The 20,243-nt window shown below is 36.2% G+C and overlaps 1 protein-coding gene across 1 annotated transcript in view; it reads right to left on the bottom strand.

Moving 5' to 3' along the window:
- Window positions 1-20,243, bottom strand: part of COL19A1 (collagen type XIX alpha 1 chain) — a 319,505-nt gene that overhangs the window by 103,754 nt on the left and 195,508 nt on the right. Inside the window, exon 15 of the mRNA XM_040983151.1 lies at window positions 4,762-4,815. Coding sequence (XP_040839085.1) covers window positions 4,762-4,815 — 54 coding nt within the window. The remainder of the gene's footprint in view (window positions 1-4,761; window positions 4,816-20,243) is intronic.

The following is a 20,243-nucleotide window of genomic DNA, read 5'->3' as shown; positions in this document are numbered from 1 at the left end:
TTTACCAAAATTAAATGAAATCAGCATATGAAAGAAGCATTTATGCTCCCATGTATATCATAGCTCAATTCATAATAGTTAAGATATGGGATAAACTCTGATGTTCATCAACTGAGGACTGGATAAAGCAAATGCAGCATTTAAACAATATGGAATACTATTTGGCCATAAAAAGAATGAAATCTTGTCTTTTGGAATAAAATGGATGCAACTGGAATAAGCCAGTCTTAAAAAGACAAATGTGATATTTTTTTCTGAGAAATGGCAGATAAAATAGAATGTAAAAAATGTTTAGTAATGAAATTTTCATTTTGGGATATGATTGTCATGTTTTAGCACTTGTTTATATGACTGTGAAACTGTGGTCTTCCTTTTTTTTTGTTCAAAGTTACAGTTTGTAACAAATTAAGCCTGTAAATAAACAATTGATTAAATAATATCTTAAAACTGACGAAGACAGGGCTGAGAGGAGAATGGGGGAGCAGTGGAATGAGGGATGTTGGGTGGTCTCCTTGGAACTGTAGCTGTAGAATGCATAAAGTCCATTCTCTTGATGTTAATAAAACAACAACAACAAAAGAAGCACTACTTTTGACTTGGGGAATTCCTCTAAATGCCCAAGGGGCAGAACATTTTCTTTAAGAAACTGAGCCAAATAAGCTATTACCAAATGATTCTTATTCTTTTCAAAAAATTACACTGATTAAAGTTTCTTCCTATAGTTTTCTAAAACTAAATTGTGTGAACATAACAGTAAAATTATATAAAGCACTCACTTGTGGTGTAGTACAATCACTATTTGGTAAGAGGCAAAATTGAAGTTTTTTACAGAAATATTTCATATTGTCACAAAAAATGTTAACACATACTTTAGAAATCTCACATTCTGGCCACTAGGGTGAGTCCTACACCTTCTCCAATCCCAGTGTGAGTTACAGGCCCTAACCATCCTTCTCTTGTTTTCTCTTTCTCTCTCTTTTTACCAAATACACACACACACAGACACACAGACACACAGACACACACACACACACACACACACACACACACACACTCCACATACATTTTTTAATGAGTTCCTTTTTACTGAGTTCCTTCCTATGATGAAGAACTCATGCTACACAGGGCTCAATACTAGGAAAGACAATAAATCAAAAGCAATAACATTTTGATATAAAAATGTCCACAAATAAACTGGGCTGTCTCTTACGCTATACATGAATAAAAATGTATACATTAATAAATCATTCCACTACATTTTCAATGAGCTTTATGAAGTACTCCCCTACTATGACAGTTACAATGAATCCTGCTTAGTATATCCATCATCTAACTGTAACGCTAAAATGACCTACCAGTAAAACCCAGTCATGAGACTCCAGCTTAGAATTCTGCACACATCCTGATTGGTTCCATAACTGGTGAACCCTCACAGAAAGTCTGCCAGATTCTTTCCCGTTTTGGCTTCATTGCCAATGGCCTACTGCTGTGCATCTCAACCGTGTGAGGTGATCATCTGTCCCTCTCCCCAGAGGTTCAGCACACCATATTTTTGTGGGGGCTGATGTGCTCCACAAGCTATAGCTAGCTCACTAACCACTCCCTTCCCATTTGCTTCACTGCACAAACGGCCTCAATCTTTATGTTTCTGTTTTTACTTCCAGAGGGAATCCAACCTCAACCATTCTCCTTCTCTGGTCATACTTTAATGAACTGGATTTGAATCTCCATAAGACAAGGACAGTGTCATATACAGTTTGGCAAGTCAGCTTAGGCTTAAAGGACTCTCAATAATTATCTGTGAAACTGTTGAATGAGGTGAATTACGAACACTTAGAATTTTTTTATGAACTCATTTTCTTAAAATGTTCCTTATTATGACCTTAAAAGACTATTTTTTGAAAAGCACTCTTTGCTTCTAATCATTTGGGAAATAACAGTTCTCTTTTGAAAGTACATTATGTTTGGCAAATTAAACATGAATGTGGCATAAAGAAATGCAGGGAGACAATCATTTTCCCATTTGTTTCAGTGCTGTCCTCAACTAAGCTCTGTAAGTATGGGAGGTGCTCCACAATATATATTTTTTAGCAAGTTAGTATGCAAGCCATTAATTTACCCTATGATGTGAACAACTCTGAAAAATACAACTGATGAAAAGTATACCCCAGGATGATATTTTGATATTCTTCATGTAAGAGAAAAGAATATTTCATCAGTTAGGAAGATAGGATTTCTGGATATTACAGTTCTTAAATAGCAAATGAAGTTATGGTTAGCCCAACACTTCCCTTCTTACAAAAACCTTGTATACATAAAGCAACTTTTGCTTTCAACATAGATTTTCTCTATTTCTTTAGTCTAACAAATTGGGTATTTACACTATGTCAAAAAAAAGTTAGGAGGGGCCAGCATTCCGCAGACAAATCTGCTGCCTGTGACACTAGCGTTCCTCTACCGGAGGACAAGTTCCCTGGTAATGACCTGGGAATGCGGCAGAGGGCGTCCCAAGTGCTTTGTGTGCTACACCCAAACGGGGATCTACTGAGGTTGGCTCTGGCTCTGGTTTGGCACAGCCCTGGCCATTGTAGTCATGTGGGGAGTAAATCAGTAACTGCAAGGTAGATTTGTCTGTTTGTCCATCTCCCCTTCAGTTTCTAAATCTACTTTTAAATAAAAAAAAATTTTAAAGGTTAAAAATCATTTTTCTCTAATACCATATGTTCAGAATTTCATGAAGTATCTGTTAAACCCATTGCTTAATTTGCCGTGTACATCTAATACCTGAAATAAAATAAGCTTCTTTCACTTCTAACTACTATAGTAATAAACTAAGATTTTGCAGAATTGAATATTATAGATCCTTTCTGAGTCATGTTTTTAAACATTCTAAATTCTTCAGTAAGCTCATTTGGTCAGTAGTTGAAAACTTATTCTAGAATTCAGTATTATCCTCTTGTTTCTTTGATATTTGGCAAGCTTGTCATAAAGACTTTTCAGCATTCAAATGCACCCTCTAACACAACAATTACACATGTTTAAAATCAGCATCATTTGTTTAGAAAACTACTTGAAGGTCTAATCTTGGCTGATGGCATTCATAGGCTTTTTTTTAAAGTATAAAACAATAATTGCAAATCTTACAATGTGTTCTTTGTGAAAAAAAGGAATAAAAACAAACAGAACTGATTCCTTTAAAGACTTGATTCTAGGATATTCAGTTTTCTCTTCCTCCCCTTATGCTCATTGCTTACTGACATTGCTAATAGGACAATTCACTTGAGTGGCTCAAAAGAAATGAAATCAATGATAGGGACAGCAATAGTGCTCATTTCTGTCATGTGACCACATCCTAAGAAATACCTAAGGTTTGAGTCTGGAGCTTTTCAGTGGTGTGCAAGATTCTACTCTTTAAAAAGTCACTTATTTGGCCTTTACTTTCTCATCTGTAAACCATATTCATTTGTTACATAATCAATGACCACATGTCACAGATCAGAAATTATGCAAGGGAAGGAAAGGGAAGATTATATTACAGATTACAAAAGAAAGGCCATAGAGAACAACAGGCAAAGGCAGGTTAAAAACCATGAAGGACCCAGACAGGTCTGTTGAATCCACATTTTTTGAGGGAAAAGAAGGCTATTAAAGAGTTTCAAACTATCCAAGCCACTCCAGATGCAAAACAAGCTTTGAGTTACATGGTCAGAGTCATGATTTACAGATATTATTCAACTTAGAGAAGGTAGAGGAAAGAGAATAAATCTTAGCTGGCTTTAAAAATGTAGACATGTGTTCACAAAACCCTAAACTAAGCCACTGGCAGTGAGGGTAAAAAGGAGGAGAGGGATTCGTGAGCTGTTTGAATATAGAACTGACATACGCTAGACTGATATGGAGTACGAAGAAGAGAAAAAAAATCCAGGGTTATTTTTGGAACTTAGTTTTGGCTATGCTAATCTTCTAGCACCTGGAGACCAACATGTAGAGATTGAGCAAACAGTGGATTGTGTGGGCAAGGAGGAATATTCATCCAAAATACAAATGCGGACAAAGAGGAAGTTGCTAGAGGAGACAAAAAGAATGGCCCTAGAGTTAGGGGAGAAAATCATCACTATAACAAGAAGAGAATTTAAATGGGAGAGCACTGATTTGTACAATTCCTGTGAAGTTACGAAGTGAGGTGAAATCTTAACACTGCTCAGGGAATATGGTGACAGAGTGAGTACAGTGTCATTGGAGTAGCTCAGACACAAACTAGATTCTAGTGGATTAAAAATTGAGCAGAACCACAGAGAAGTGGAATTCTTTATCTAGAAGCTTGAAATAAAGTAGTAAGATAAACTAACTGGTTAGATGATCTTGTCAACTCCTTTCGGCAACAATATGCTCTGAAATTCTGCTAGCTAAAGTGTTTTAAGAAAAGTATGTGTCTCCAGATATCCATCTTACTATGGTCTTTGTATTATGGAAGCAAGGAAATGGCACTCATATAGGTTCAGAACAGGACTATCTGGACACCTGATTTAGGGATGTTCAGGCAAGCTCCTCTGCACTTTTCTTGAACTGTGTGGAGACCTAGCAACTTCTCTTTTCACTTGCTTTGCAATAGTGATGGCAGTGTGCTTCACAGAGAATATCACCCAGGTGATGAAATCTATCATTTAAATAGTAAGAATAAAATTATTATCCACATGAAAGTAAAGTACCCCTTGCGTAAGCACACAGAAATAAAGAACAGCCATCATATAGTTTACTTACAGGTGGTCCTGGGGGTCCTGGTTTTCCTGGGGGTCCTGGTTTTCCTCGTCGTCCCTTGAAATAAAAGAAAAACATGAATATTGTAATTCCATTTAATTTTGATATAGTAAGAAGTGCAGTATAAAATACAGTAAAAATGAACAAGTTAAAAAAATATTTCCAGGTCCACAGGACTTTTAACCATGAAACAATTCTCAAAAACTACATACCAAATCTTAATGATCATGTTGAGAAACACCCTATCTGAAATGAATAAATCTTATCTGTTATCAATAGATCTTTAAGAGCTGTCTACTTATAACCCTAGTAAGGTAATACAAGTATCTGAAAGACGTTCTCAAGATCGGTATTTTATCTGATGATTCTATGATTCCAAGTGCATTTATAAAGGCATCTATTATCTTATGTTGGTGTTTATGAAAGAGAGATTGCACTGCTCATTTCATGGGCACCTTCTGCTGATGAGATTGGTTGTTAAACATGCCTATTTGTTTTATCTTAGACTTTACAGTTTAGACTCTCTGAGGATTGAAGTCACTGATCTGCATATTTAATACCACTTCAGGTGAGTTGGTTATGTTCACTCCAGTTTGGAAAGCATTACACTAAGCCCTTTCATAATTATGCATGTTGACAAAACACAAGCTTGTACCAGGTCTTTCCTTCCCTTTGGATGGTTAAGTTGTTCTGTAGGTGAACTAACATGTAATTCTTTCACATAAATCTTCATTATTGCAACCAAATAGGAACCTCCCAAATTTACAAATAGTTAAATTCCAATTGCAGGAGTAAGAAAGATATATTTGTGCTAACATCTCTAAGTAACTAGGTGGCTTATATCATTTAAGACCATTTAGCTATTTATTATAGAATTAATTTGCAAAACATTGTTTTCCCAATAAAGTGGAGAACACAGGTACTGAATGCATTCATTTTTATGATATTTCTGAGCACATGCTTTTCTAAAAAACACTTTTACTAATAACTATCTTATTGCTAAAACGATAAACTTATAATAAGTACATATTAAGTATATAATAAGTACATACTTGAATAATGAAAGTATTAGGTTAACCTTTTCTTTTTTCAAAAACATTTTATTTATTTATTTGGAAGAGGAGAGGGAGAAACCGAGAGGGAGAGAGAGAAGGAAAGAGGGCAAGAGAGAAAAAGGGAGGAAGAGAGGGAAAAGCAGGGAGGGGGAGTGTACGGAGGGAGGGAGAGAGAGAGATATCTCATCTACTGATTCTTTTTCGTGTTGGAGCTGGGAACTCAATCTGGGTCTCATACTGGAGCAGGGAGCCATCATTGCTGCTGCCCAGGGTGCACATTATCCAGAAGATGAATTAGGAGCCAGATAGGAGCTGAACCCAGGCCCTCCATAGTGGCTTCTCATTCCCTTCTTTTCCAACTTGTTCCACAAACAGAGAAAAAGATCCTCCATCTGTTGGTTCACTCCCCAAATATCTGCAACAGCCAGAGCTAAGCCAATCTGAAGCCAGGAGCCAGGAACCTCCTCTAGGTCTCCCAGACAGATACAGGTTCCCAAGGCTTTGGAACAGCCCCCGCTGCTTACTCAGGCTAAAAGAAGGGAACCAGATTGAAAATGGAGCAGCAGAGACACAAACTGGTACCCATATGGGATGCCAGTGCTTGCAAACAAGGAATAGCCAGTTGACCCATCATGCCAGCTCCTAAGTTGGTCTTCTCAATAATTTTTTTTTTCCTTGAGAATTGTAAGCAATAACATAGAAGAGTCAACTTAATTCTATTAAATGTTTTTAGCCTGGAAATATTTGGCAAAGTTATCCAATTTCCCTATTTTTCATTTAGGCTTGGAGTGGAGTAGAAGTTTAAATGCCAGGTCAAACAGCAAGGTAAGCAAGAGAATATGGTAAGATTTGGTGAAAAATGTGCCCATAGTTTCTGAATGTAAAATAAGAGAATACCATCCTAAAAAAGAAACTTTTTCCTGTAAATAACTTGATTAACATCTACAAAATAGATTTAAAAATTTACTGAGAACAGAAGTAACATTTTACAATCTATTTTCTATTTTAGAAGTCTAAATCTTGGAGTGATTTTTATAAAACTATAAGATTGTAATGAATATACAATATTCAGTACACTTAACCCATGTACACCATTTCCTTGTCTTGAATTTGCATTTTCTGAAAACCAGTATATTGGATCTTTTAGTAAATATCCATGAGTTAATGTCAGAAGTAATCAATCGTAAAAAGTTTACTTGGAAAATGAAGTATGTCATCTATTAACTCATGGTAGCACAAAGAAACTAAATCAATGGTAACTAAGTGATTGGTTCTTTGCTTTAGCTTGTATTAGGCTGAGGAAAGTGAAACCATGGGGTCAACGTTGTTTACACTCCTCTTTCTCCAAAGGGATCATATATATTGATCTGGGCAGGATGTGTGGGAAACTAACACTATTGCCTAACCTCTATCACAGAACTCATGTTTCAGAGTAACCAAGTCTGAGATATCCGAACATAATATGAACAGTGTAAAATGAGGAGCAAAAAGTTTCTACCCTTCAGTACTGCAAGCGCATGCATCTAAATTCTTGCATGTGAGTCTCTGCTAATTTCTGTGGTCATTTAAGTCAGCCTTGCCTTTCAGAAATTCTGATGAGTATGGCAGAAGAGTACAGAGAGGAAGCTGATTTTGTTCATGTGTCCTTGCCACATGTGCATTCACAGGTAAAATACTTAAGCAGGTTGTTAAGTTAATGGGGACTATTATATACAGATTGCTTCAACCAGTATTTTTGCAGCTTAAGCCTAGTGTTTAGACTTGAATTTCCTGTGAACAGCCTAAGTCTATTTTAACAATTTAAAAACACATCTTTCACAAAGCAACACGGTGACATTCTTTTCTAAGCTTGGCACCAAATGTATCCACAGTTTTGTCCAATGTCTCAGTGGTGTGTAGAAGGGGAGCCCTGCGAGGACATCAGAGAGATGGATGAGAAGCAGAAATGGGAACTCCAGACTATGATAGGAGAATTGGGGGCCACAATTTCTATAATATAATAGTACTAACCTACTCCCAGGCATGCTTTTCTCTAGAATTCCTTGTCCATTTCCCTCCTTCAAAGGCCGCAGGTGCTCTGAATCTATGTTCAATGGCACCACTGCTCTTTGTCCACAAAGACCTTTTCTCTTTTCATTTAAATAAGCACTAAGGGGAGTCAAATTTATGTAAGATTTATAGTTGATTTCTGATTTGACTTTTATCATTTTATACAAGATGACCCGAGGAGATGTTATTATTTTGTTATTGGGTTGTTCACAGTGAAGCTAGACAACAGGCATAAACTATTAACTCTCATCCTTTGGCTGCAATCAGATCCTCCTCTCTCAGGGGAAGGGTTAACCTTAGCTGTTTTGCTCACAGGACTCTGGGGAAGGGGTGAAGACACCTGCAGGGAGGGCCTGGACTTGCAGGCTGCTGATGGCTCATGAGGATTCACTCTGAGGCTCATTTGATGAACGATTATGGTACATTAGATCCCATTTCTGTCACCTGATATTTCTGTCCTCATATTACACAACCTATTTCAAATTCCTTCTGAAGTGTGGAAAAAAAATTAGGATGTGAATGGAGATTAAGATCCTGGCAGATAATTCAGAAAACAAACTGAGAGAGATATTTCTAGCTATGGTGGCTGTCTACAGGGTTTATTCACAAGCAATTCTGCTATACTGGTATCTGGTTAAACATTCAGATGCGGTGACATCTACTGTTCCAGCTTCAATACAATCAGGCTCACTTTACACTTTCCTGACAGCTGGGGTATAAGGCATAACATACAGATTTACTGTACCAGGTTTCCCTGCAAATTGCTCATCATGTCAATTTCATACATGGAAATATGGTAAAGTTAATAGACAAGAATTTGGATTCCTGCCTACTGATCCAAGCTTACTAATGTTTAAAACTGACCAAGCATCCATATCACTTGGAGGACTGGTTAAGTATAGAGGTACATTTCCATCTCTGAGTTTCTGGTTCAGTATGTCTGGGTGAGATCTGACAATGTGTATATCTTAACTTCACATTATCAGTGATGCTGGTGAGTTGGGGACCACATTTTGAGAATGACTGCTCTAAAGTTAACACTATTATTTAATATTTAACATCAAACAATTGTATCAACTTTTACATCCAATAACTGCTGCAGCTTGGAACAAAATAATTTAATTGGCTTTGCGATTATGTAAAACTTTGAGAATAAAATGTTTATTGTCAAGTGCAGGCAAAGCTGGACTGGGGTTACTTATTTTTAAATGAGACTTCTACATTTCAACAGGTTTGTTGAAGGATTAAAAAGATCTGGCATAGGTGTTTGCCCTACTGGTTCAGATGGTTGGGGCACCTGCATTCTGTATTTAAGTGCCTGAGTTGGCTTCCTGGCTCCTCTTCTGATTCTAGCTTCCTGACAACGCAGACTCTGTGAGGCAACAGGTTATGGCTCAAGCGATTGTGACACCACCACCCAGGTGGGAGGTCTGGAATGAGCTTTCTATTCCTGCCTTTAGCCTGGTTGAGCCTCTGCTGAGGCAGCCACTGGGAGAGAACCAGCAGATTGGAACTCTTTTTTTGGTTGTTGGTTTGCACATCCCTTTCTGTCAGTAGAATCAATATTTTAAAAAGATAATTTGTAAAATTCCTATTGCCAACATCATGAAGATGGTTACTACAAAGATTTGAAAATAATGTGTGCCATCAACAGAGCAGAAGGGCTGGAATGCTTGCGAATGTTACTAGAACTGTAACAGTGAAATTACTACTGAAAACAGCCTGAAATAGACTTAGAAATCAGAATTAGAAACAGAATTATCATAGGAGCCAGAAGTTCTGCTTCAGGGTACCTACTCCAAAGAGTTGAAAGCAGGACCAAGAAGAGACATTTGTGTGTGTATGTTCATACTAGCACAGCACTATTTTCAACAGCCAAGGGGTGGAACCAATCCAAACACCACTGATGGATGAATGCATAAACAAAAAATGGGGTAAAAGCATACAATGGAATTTTTTTCAGTATTAAAAAAGGAAGGAAATCCTGTCATATGCTACAAAATAGAGGAAACTTGAGGACATTTTACTAAGTGAAATAAAACAGCAGTGACCGGACAAATTCTGTGTGTTTATACGAGAGATAAAAAGTAGTCAAATTCACAGAGACAGAGAGTAGAAAGATGGTTACCAGGCACTAGAGGAGGGGAGCAAGGGGAAGTGGTTTAATAGGGACAGAGTATAAATTTTTGCAAGAGAAATAAGTTCTGGACACGTGCATCCAAACATGAGGCTAGACATTACTACTAGACTTAAAAATGGTACATATGATAAATTTGATGCTATGTGTCTTTCATAATAATTGAGAAAAAAATTTTCTGCAACAATCTGGTAAAAAAAAAATAATGGTAATATCAATAAATGCTAGAACCTTCCACCCCTGCCCTTCTACCATTCTGAGTCCCCAATATTTTTTCATGTATCTATTTGATAATCTCTCAATGAAATCTAAAATATGTAATGTGCAGGTTTTAGAAAGCTATGATCAACACTTAACAATGCATATGAAAATTTGAGAAATTATTCATGAGACAGGGACAGAGAGAGGGAGGAAGGGAAGGGAAGGAAGGGAAAGGGGAGGGAAGGGAAGGGAAGGGGAGGGGATGAAGGGAAGGAGAGGGGAGAGAAGGGAAGGGAAGGGAAGAACAACAAAGGAGAGAGAATGAATTACCATCTTCTGGTTCACTCCTCCAAATGACCATAACTCCTGAGGCAAGGCTAGATCAGGCCAAAGGTTGATCCAAGTATTCAATATAGGTCTCAAATGTGGATGTCAGTGACCCAATTACTTAAACCAGTCTTGCTACCTCTATCTCTTAAGGTCTTTATTAGTGGGAAGTCAGAGCAGGAACTGTAGCCAAGTTTGAAATCCAGATATTCTCATGGGAAATGCAAATGTCCTACCTGGTACCCCAACAGGAAGACCAAACACTAGCCCTAATGCATATGAACTTAAAAACACATCTAAAAATAAATACCATAAAGACAGCACAACCAATATAAGAAGTCAGAAGGATGCAGAGTTCCCTGGAGCTGTGACTGTGGGCAGCTGGCTCATTACAACCAGGCATTTTGCTTAAAAATTCCCTTTCTCTTGCATTTTTAAGTGTTTTAAATGATTTGACTTTTAATGGTTTTAAAATTCTTCATTAAGAATGGTTTGCCTTTAGCTAAAACTTCATAAGGAATAATAAATTGTGTTTTATTTTCAATGAATAAATATTATGGCCAATTAAAAGTGTAAATAAGAAATAATTTATTCACATAATGGAATAGTATATATCCATGAAAATAAGTAGAAGTGAGCTATGCATAACAATACAGATATTTATTATGAACATAATGATTAATCTATATGAGAAACAAAAATTGACCCACAGATCTAGCTTGTTAGCAGTTGTAGCGAGTTACCTGTTTTGGGCAGACTGATTTAATGGAAGAGTTACAAGGAATACAGAGCATTGATGGTGATGTTCTGTCTCTTGAAATGTCTGCCACTTAAATGAGCTTATTTTGTGAAAAGACTTCAAACTGTATTTTTTTAGCATGAACATTTTTTTCTGACTACATACTATATTTTAGTTACACTTGTTGAAAAACGAAATCAGGAGGTTTTCATGTTGGCACAAGTTTATCTGAATAATTTAATGGCTTTCTCCATCAGCATGTTTGGTGTGTAGGGTCATTATTATCAGAAAGTTAAACAATTTTCAATAGTAAAAACAACAGCATTTCCTGGAAGACTTGCAGCCTGAGAGCATGTGTATCTTAAATTAGACCATTGATTTATACACAGTTGGCACTCAGGAGCCTTAGGAAGAAAAGAATGCAAATAATGGACTACTGTTACTTCTCTGACGGATGGTTTTCTGTTACTGACAATAATAGTGATGATGAAGAAGACGAGGCTACAGTGTAATCAGATTCAAATAAAGGATGGTATGCTGACCCCAAACCCACAAGATGAAACATGTGTCTAAGTAGTTTCCTTAAGCTGCCAGGTCTTGCTAACACAGCTGACTCCTCTCAAATATTTTCTTGTTTCCATGTGTGTATATTTCATAGACACTTAGGCATCAGTTCAGCCTGAACAAGGCATCAAGGAAATGTCAAGGAAGAGGATTCAGGGCCCTTGACTGGCACACACAACTGTGAATGAGGTGTTAATTACACAGGAAAACATTACAGACTATCTGGGAAGTTTGGTTTTCTTTTTTTATATTCTGAGCGGAAATAAGATTTATGGCTGATGTGGTAAAGAATCACCACATTTAGAAATCAATGATATGTGCAAAAACGGGAATGTGATCCCTACATGAGGAATGCATTATGTCCCAAGTGCCCTTTATTTCTTAACCGATATTTAAAAATACATCTATGACAGCAACAATACCAGTCATAAAGGTCTCATTACTTCAGGGCTCAGACAAGTGGCTCTTGTAAGCACAGGGGAAGAGGCTGTAATTCAGTATGAACAAACAATTTAAGACAGGTTTAGAACTGCAGAAAGATGAATCCGTGCTATTGCTTTACTGCGGTTAGGACCTTCACATTTCTAAGTTATGCCACAGTTTCCACACATCTCTGCCTCTTTCCTTCCATTTGCTTGGGTAGAATCTACCAGTAAGAGCTATGGCTTTTAGAAATTTAAAAATTGTTGCAGCATTAATGTCTAACCCTCCAGAGCCACAATAGAATAATAATTGAATAAATGATTACACTCATCCAAATAGAATTATGGTTTTTGGTGTGGGTCACCTGACTATTCACAATTCATGTTATTTTGATAATGTTGTCTTGACAGTCCCTTGTTTTCTCATAATTGAAGCAGACTTTTAAAGTCCCATTTGCAAGGAATTTGGATCTTCTCAAATCTCCCTGTTGGCCTATTTTTTTGCCTAACTTCACCTCATGCTGTACTATGACTCTGCAGGCCAAATGAAACTTTCCATTTATATGTGCATGGATTCCCAACTATCTCACCAACCCACTAAATCTCAGTCCCCATTTCAGGAACTGTTTTTTAGGCTAGTCATTGCCAGTTTTTGCCAAGGCACATGATTCATCTTGCTACCAGGTGGTGTAGCCATAGTGTGTGGCTAAACAATTTTCTGATCATGTCAATATATTTTAACAACTCCTTGCGACATTAAGGGTTAGGCTGGAAGTACATTGGAAAGCATCCTTTCTCTTGTATTTGCATGTTTATAAGGAGGGATTCTTCCAGACTATAAAAGGGAAAGCCAACCATATACACTGGCTTCCTGTTGAGAGTTACGACACCAGACTTCCATTTCTCCAAAACCCAGGACTGTCATAACACTTCTTGAGTATAAATCTTTACTGCACTTTGATATTTTTTTACATGTAGGGTACATATAAAAGGTGATGTCTTGTTCATTAGGTATAGTAAAATGGGCACAATGTAATGAGGTTAATCTCAGGTCAGAGCAAGGAAACAGAATCCAGCTCAGTATAACCATTGAACGCTGCAATAAACTATAAATGACATATCTTGATTTGAATTAAGGTAAAGTTAGAAGATTTTGTTATGCTTTGAGTTGACATTTTCTCAAGGGATATACTGTATTTTCCTTGAGAAAGATTGAATGGACAAGTGCCATATAAATCCACAGAGACTTTGCAATTATTCAGTAACTTCCTGACAAATGAAGAGCATTTCAGAGGATCCATAAAATGAAACTATAAAGGTCATTCAATTTTGAAACCCCAACTATTTCCTTGCATAATTCTCAATTACTTGAAGTGAATGTAATGTGTTAAAATGCATTTGTATATTTAAATGATTACTTCAGAAATGAACCCTCTGAAAAGATGGGATTCAATTTTATATAGCAAAATTTACTGTCTCTGCTTTATGTACTATGGTAGAGAAAAACATGTTTACATTACTGAGACCTGGCTTCAGCCTTCAAGGCAAAACAGATTTCCAGATACACTTGTTAGCTGGTGATAGGGACACTTCTGTTTCCATTATCCTACTTTTGGTAACTCCCTTTATCTATCCCATTGGGAAGGAGGGGGTCACAATGATAGGTAGGAATCATGGGCAGATCATATCAATACACTCTCACAACAAGTCAGGTCACTCTGTCCTAAAACTTCCTCCTGAACAGGGACAGCTTTCACTGAACCTTCTGGACTAACACAATTTAGATGTGTGGGAACTCTGATCTTCTCTACTATGGATACTTTTCATCATCCTCTAGATTAAGTGTGTGCAGACAGCATTTTCCAGCCTACATTGCCTTTTCTTGCACAATTGAAATATTGGAAAAATGTCTTGATGACATACAAAAATGGGACAGTTGAATATAAAATACTAGAGAAATACTGGTAATATTCTTTTCTTTAATTGAATGATACTTTGTTTCTTTAACCATCAATGCTACCTGAAACTGAAACTGAGAAAAGTAATTTGGATTCTGTGCTTACCAATCCAGTCTACTTACCCTAGCTCCAACATTTCCCAGAATAGAATTATGGTTTTTGGGAAAGTTGGTGCTGCATTAACTCCTGCAAGTGCTTCCTGTGGATCTTTTGCCAATTCTTTCATTTTCATTTGTTTTTTTCTCCATTCCCTTCTAGGGAAGAAGCGCATTAGAAGCTCCCCCAATACTTCTTTTTCCTAGGCTCTCTGTATATCTATTTCTAGACACACAGACAGACACACACAGACCCCTTATATAACCAATTGAGCTTTTTCAACCACAGAGAATTCCTATTATGACTTAATATATAACTCCATGTGTCCACTTGCCAACTTTTCATATTTTTTTAAAGGACATTAACCTGTATTTTCAGTTGGCATGTAGACACAATGATTAGTTAACTAATTAATTTAAGAAATTTCAAAAAAGATGCATCAAGTTTGTACCCTGAATAAGATGTTTCTTTATGTTCTGGGAATACTGTGAATATTGTATTCATGGAACTTATATTCCAGTATGGACAATAGTAACAATAGATAACACAAGGTCCTTACTATATTTTAGACATTATTCAAAGGCACGTATTTATACATATTTATTTACTTAAGCTTTGAGGTAGTCCCATTTTTCAGATGAGGCAAACATGTGACAAAATTACTTGTATAAGGTCATGGGACTAGTAAGATTTGGAACTTTATCTAGGCAGCTTGATTTTACCTTTTCTTATCATCTTCTTTGCACTAAACTTAGTGCATACCTCATAACTCAATATATGAATTTTGAATAGTGATTTCGATTATACGGATTAAGCACAGTAAGGCAATAATAGAGACATATGGTTTAGACATAAAATAATCAGCAGACATTTAAGCAAAAACCCAAATCACATGACTCAATGGGACAAGCAAAATCTGAGAAAGAACTTTCTGCAGAGAAAAGAGCAATAACAAAACTGAGTTGGGTTTGCCAAAGGAACAATAAGAAATCCAGATGCTGATATAAGAGCGAGTATGTTTTTCATTGGCAAGAACATCAGAATAATGCTTGGAATTGTAGATTACAGTAACAGTTCTGAGTTTAATTATTTTGACAATCATCAAAACCCCTGGTAGGGGGAGGGTTGTCTTAAAAAGGTCATATGATATAGGTTGCATATGCATCTGCCTAGAAACCAAAACTTCTTCAAATTCAGATTTTAATACAGAGGTTTAGCAGAAGTGATTTTACTTTATCTGATTTAGAATGTTTATAACAATACTTATGTTTATAGGAAAAATCAGAAATGAATTATATGACACAGCATTTTGATTTAAATATTTAAGATATTTTTCTCTTTACCTTAGCATTTATATTATAGAGTATCTATTTGCTTTTGATATTTGTCAAGCTGATTTTAACTAAAAATGAGGCATATAAAGATATGCAACATATTTTATCCAACATATTTTATCCAACATATTTTATCCAACATATTTAATCCTACAAGAAAGTAGCATTGTGTAAATAATCCTATAATACTTATAACAAGGTATTAAGAATTTAATGAACTTATACTGGGGAGGAAAAAATGTTCTTGAAACAAGTCATACTACATTTTTAAGGGAGTAGACCTAATTAGCAGTGTCTGAAGCATATGTCATCACATTTAGAAAATAAGAACTAGTCTCTGTGGACAGAATGAAAAGTTGGATTTTAAAACATTAACTACTCCAGTTAATATGTATGATTAATGAGCAATATGTCAGTTGGCTGACCTAACTCAAGCAAAATCCCTTGCAAGGAAAATAAAAGGATGTTTAAATTCATGCATAGAAATACGCAAATACAAATTATTGTCTCCCTTATATTACGATCAACCAATAACTTAGTATTCTTTGGAAAATAATCTCATACTCTAGACAGCTTTCATGATATAAGAGCAAAGATACAAAGATGTCTTAAAGTATTATATGACTAAGAGTGCCAATTGTTTTGCACATAAGAACTCTGAAAGACAAAATCCTTAATCATGGGGGTACAAGACTGAGGAACCAATCAAAGAGAAACTATAAATTTAAGGATATGTCATTCCCCCCTCATATACAATAAAGTATTTTTGCTTTTCCCAGTTACTTGGGGAAATTCATATTGAAGAAAAATTAATTATTAAGATCCAATCACAGTGGAAAACACATGTAGGTGAAATCTTTATGTCAAAGTCTCCAGAGGTAGAAGAGGAAAAATCCAATCACCCGAATCTGGAGCACTAAGCACAACACTACAGGGTAACAGTTACATGTTAATTTGAGTATCTGGATTCCTGAAAACAGAGCTTAAATTTAAATTTTTCGGAGTCACTAATAACTAAGTACAAGAGCCAGAAGTATAGACTTGGTTACTGCTTTAGTGAGACATCATCTACCAGTGATGAACAAAAGTTGAAAGATAAAGAAAACAGGTGTTTTTATCAATCACAAACATTTACTTATTAAGAGATTATTATATTTGAGAAATTGATCATTTAAGATACAGATCTTGTATTTGAGGGACTTAACATTTGTTATTAAAATATTTCTCATTTTCTCTTTGCATCAGTTTTATTTCCCACAAAAATTAAGATTGCCTGCAGAGATGCACAAAAATAGAAGAGTAGTTCACAATTATTTTTTCAAAGGAGTTTCATATTGCTTCAAAGCATTAAACTGGGACATTAATGGTTCTGGATGATTAGAACAGAAATATTCCTATTCTGAAAAGTATATATTAAGCTGAAGTATAAAGATTTCAATTCATGTAGATCTATGACAAAATTAACTAATTATTGATCAATGACAAAAACATGGGAAAGAAAGTGTGTTGTACTGAGGAGCAAGAAACCTGTCTGCAGTTGTCTCTTCTGTTGATTAACTCAGCAGACTTGACCAAGACACATCATCTCTCAAGTGTCTGCTATTTCAGATTCTGATACACACACACACCTGTCTGAAGACAGTGAGCTGGGTCTGAGTTATTTTGTTTGTGAGAGATATCCATGCCTGAAAAGAGCTTTCTATGATTTTTCTCCTTTAGCAGACTGTAAACTCCTTGAGACAATGGAACCTGGAAAGGAATTAACCACATACAGAAGCAGCAGTAGTGGACAAATTACATTCTCAGCAATTGCATAACAAAACAGTCCAAATGCTCAATTTGAAATTTAGTATTACTGACCTGAAACTAAAGTCTTTCATAGAATGTTTTGTCTGGTGTTAGCTCAGATAACTTACAAGACAAAGATATCACAGAAATGATTTCAAATAGTGGAAACATAATTACTAGCCATCTTGTTCTATTCCCTGTTAGTAGTGCCAAGGATTGGTAGAATGACTGGCAAAAGCTAAGTTTGGAGACCTGAGTGGCAGTTTCCTAGAGAAGGTGGTATCCACACTTTGGTGCCGGGTTCTATCAGAAAAGATTCCTTTAGGCTCCATAATGGACAGATTAGAGCTGTTGCTCAGTAAGAGTGCCACACAGTTTCTTACCATGATCTGCAAGGATAAACTCAACATGCCCATGGACTCCTTGTCCCTTTTTCCTTTTCTCACACCATTGCAGCCCTATTGGCTTCCTCAATTTTCTTGAATTTCTCGCTCCCTGGTAGGCGTTTCCTGCAGATTCCCACAGGGCCTGTTTACCTCTTTCTGTTTGCATCAAGCCTTTCTGTAACTTCCTTACAATAGTCTCTACCCGCTTCCCCTGTTTTCTTAACTCTTGTCTGTCTGCTTCACAACTGATCGCACTCAAGTTTAGTTGTTATACTCTCAGGCTCTGCACTAGAACATGAGCTCCACAAGCACAGATTCTGTCTATTCCTGGGCTTGGCAAACTTTTCCTCTAAAGAAAACAGAGTAAATCTTTTAGACTTCATGAGTCATGTAGTTTTTTTCCCCATATCTATTCAGCCTGCTACTGTAGCATAGCCACCGAAGTTAGGCAAACAAAAGAATATCAACTATTTCAATAAAACTTTACTGATATAAACAAGTGATGAGCCAAACTTGGCATAGGGGCTTTAGTTTGGTGATTCTTAAATCTATTGTATTCATTGCTTTATCTTCAATAACCATAGTTAGGCTTGGCAAACAATTGGAGCTCAATAGTTTTTTTTTTCAAATTTAATAATAGATTCTCAGGGTCATAGCAAGTATATGATAATAAGAACACAATTCTCATGCTAGTGTGATATTAATACAAAAGGGAATAGATCCTATATAATTTATAAAGATATAACAACTTTATCCCTTTTCCTCTTTTTCTTTCCTTCTTTCCTTCCTTTTTTCCTTCTTTCCGTCCCCCCTTCCTAATTTTCGAGATATTTTGAACTTATATTATAGTTAAAGGCTTAATGTCCAACTACATAAAGAGTGCAAACAAGTAAATTGGCATATAGGTAGTCTACAAACACTAATCTGGTGAAAACATGTAAATTTAAAAATAATCAGATTATTAAGATATTAGGCAGTTATGAAAGTTTATAGAAAATGGAATTTAAGCGTCCGGTGGCTAAAGACTTCATCTTACATGCATTGGGGATCCCATATGTGTGCCAGTTTGTGTCCTGGTTGTTCTACTTCCCTTCTAGTTCCCTGCCTGTAGCCTGGGAAAGCAGTCAAGGATGGCTCAAAGCCTTGGGCCCCTGCACCTGTGTGGGAGACCTAGAAGAAGCTCCTGGATCATGACTTCAGAGCAGATAGAAGAGCTTTCTCTCTGCCTCTCCTTCTCTCTGTAAATCTAATTTTTCAATAAAAACAAATTTTAAAAAGTAAAATAATAAAATGGAATTTAAGAAAAATTACTGTTTTGCAGAAGTTTCTTAAAATCTGTGTATGTGAGAGCTTCAAAAAGTTCAGGAAGAAAACATATTTTGAAAAAAAAACACATGCATTTTAATTTTTTCCATTCATGGTTTTTCCACAACCTGATTTTCATGAACTTTTGGAAGGGTGTTTGTGGGTGTGGGTGTGTGTGTTTGTGCATATACATACATTTCGTACTCAGTCTTCTGTTTTCACCATATATCCTTTGTGTGTTTATGCATGTGGAGGTCATCGATTTTAACTGGTAATTCTAAATTCTATTATGGGCAGCAAGCATTCCCAATTGAAAATAATTCCAAAGTGGTAAAATATGAACAGAGGTAAATGAAATATTGAGAGCTATTTAGTAAATTATAACCTTACTTATCCTTTGAGGTGGTACATAAAAGACCTGACATTCTCAAGAATCCAAGAATTTAATATTTTCTCTACTAGAAATACATTATTCTATGAAATTGCAATTATTAGCATAGGGTAATCACTGAATTATCATAACCTACTTTCAAAATTTTAATCTAGCCACTCAAATTTTAAAACAGCATTAAGTTTCATATGGGAGATCTGGTAGCATAATGATGGTAACTATTTGCAAATAGAAGTTAAGAGTTAAACTGAACAAGTTGAAATTATATCTGGGTCTACTCATCTAAAGCATCAGTTTCTGAAAGCTTTGAAGTCTGGGTATGTTTTCAAGGGGCTAGATATATGGTGACCTTCAACTTCACAACATCAAGGGATGGGAGAAAAAGGAACGAAGGGTCTTTATGAAGCATTTGTAGTCCATAAAACATTTCAAAGGGTACTGTGACAACCTATGTTATAAATAGTTATAAATAGTTTATCCTGATGTGCTGCTGGGTTTACAAGTGTTGGGGGGGGTAATTATAGTAAAAGTTTATTTTATAACATTTTGTTAAGCAGCAAAGTCCATCAAATTGCACTTTAAGCTTGCGTGGGATAGTGTTTGCTGACTTTAATGGTCCAGGCCCAGAAGACGGGACCACCAGTAGTAGATATGCTGTACTGGGATTAATGAAAAAGAGGTACCTTCTCTTAGGGCTGCAGCACTCACGGGTACACGCCTTCATTGAGGCACA

The sequence above is a fragment of the Ochotona curzoniae genome, unplaced genomic scaffold (assembly GCF_017591425.1).
Source record: "Ochotona curzoniae isolate NIBS_2020 unplaced genomic scaffold, NIBS_Ocur_1.0 contig_3819, whole genome shotgun sequence".
Taxonomy (NCBI): domain Eukaryota; kingdom Metazoa; phylum Chordata; class Mammalia; order Lagomorpha; family Ochotonidae; genus Ochotona; species Ochotona curzoniae.
This window is presented reverse-complemented; position numbering and strand designations above follow the sequence as displayed.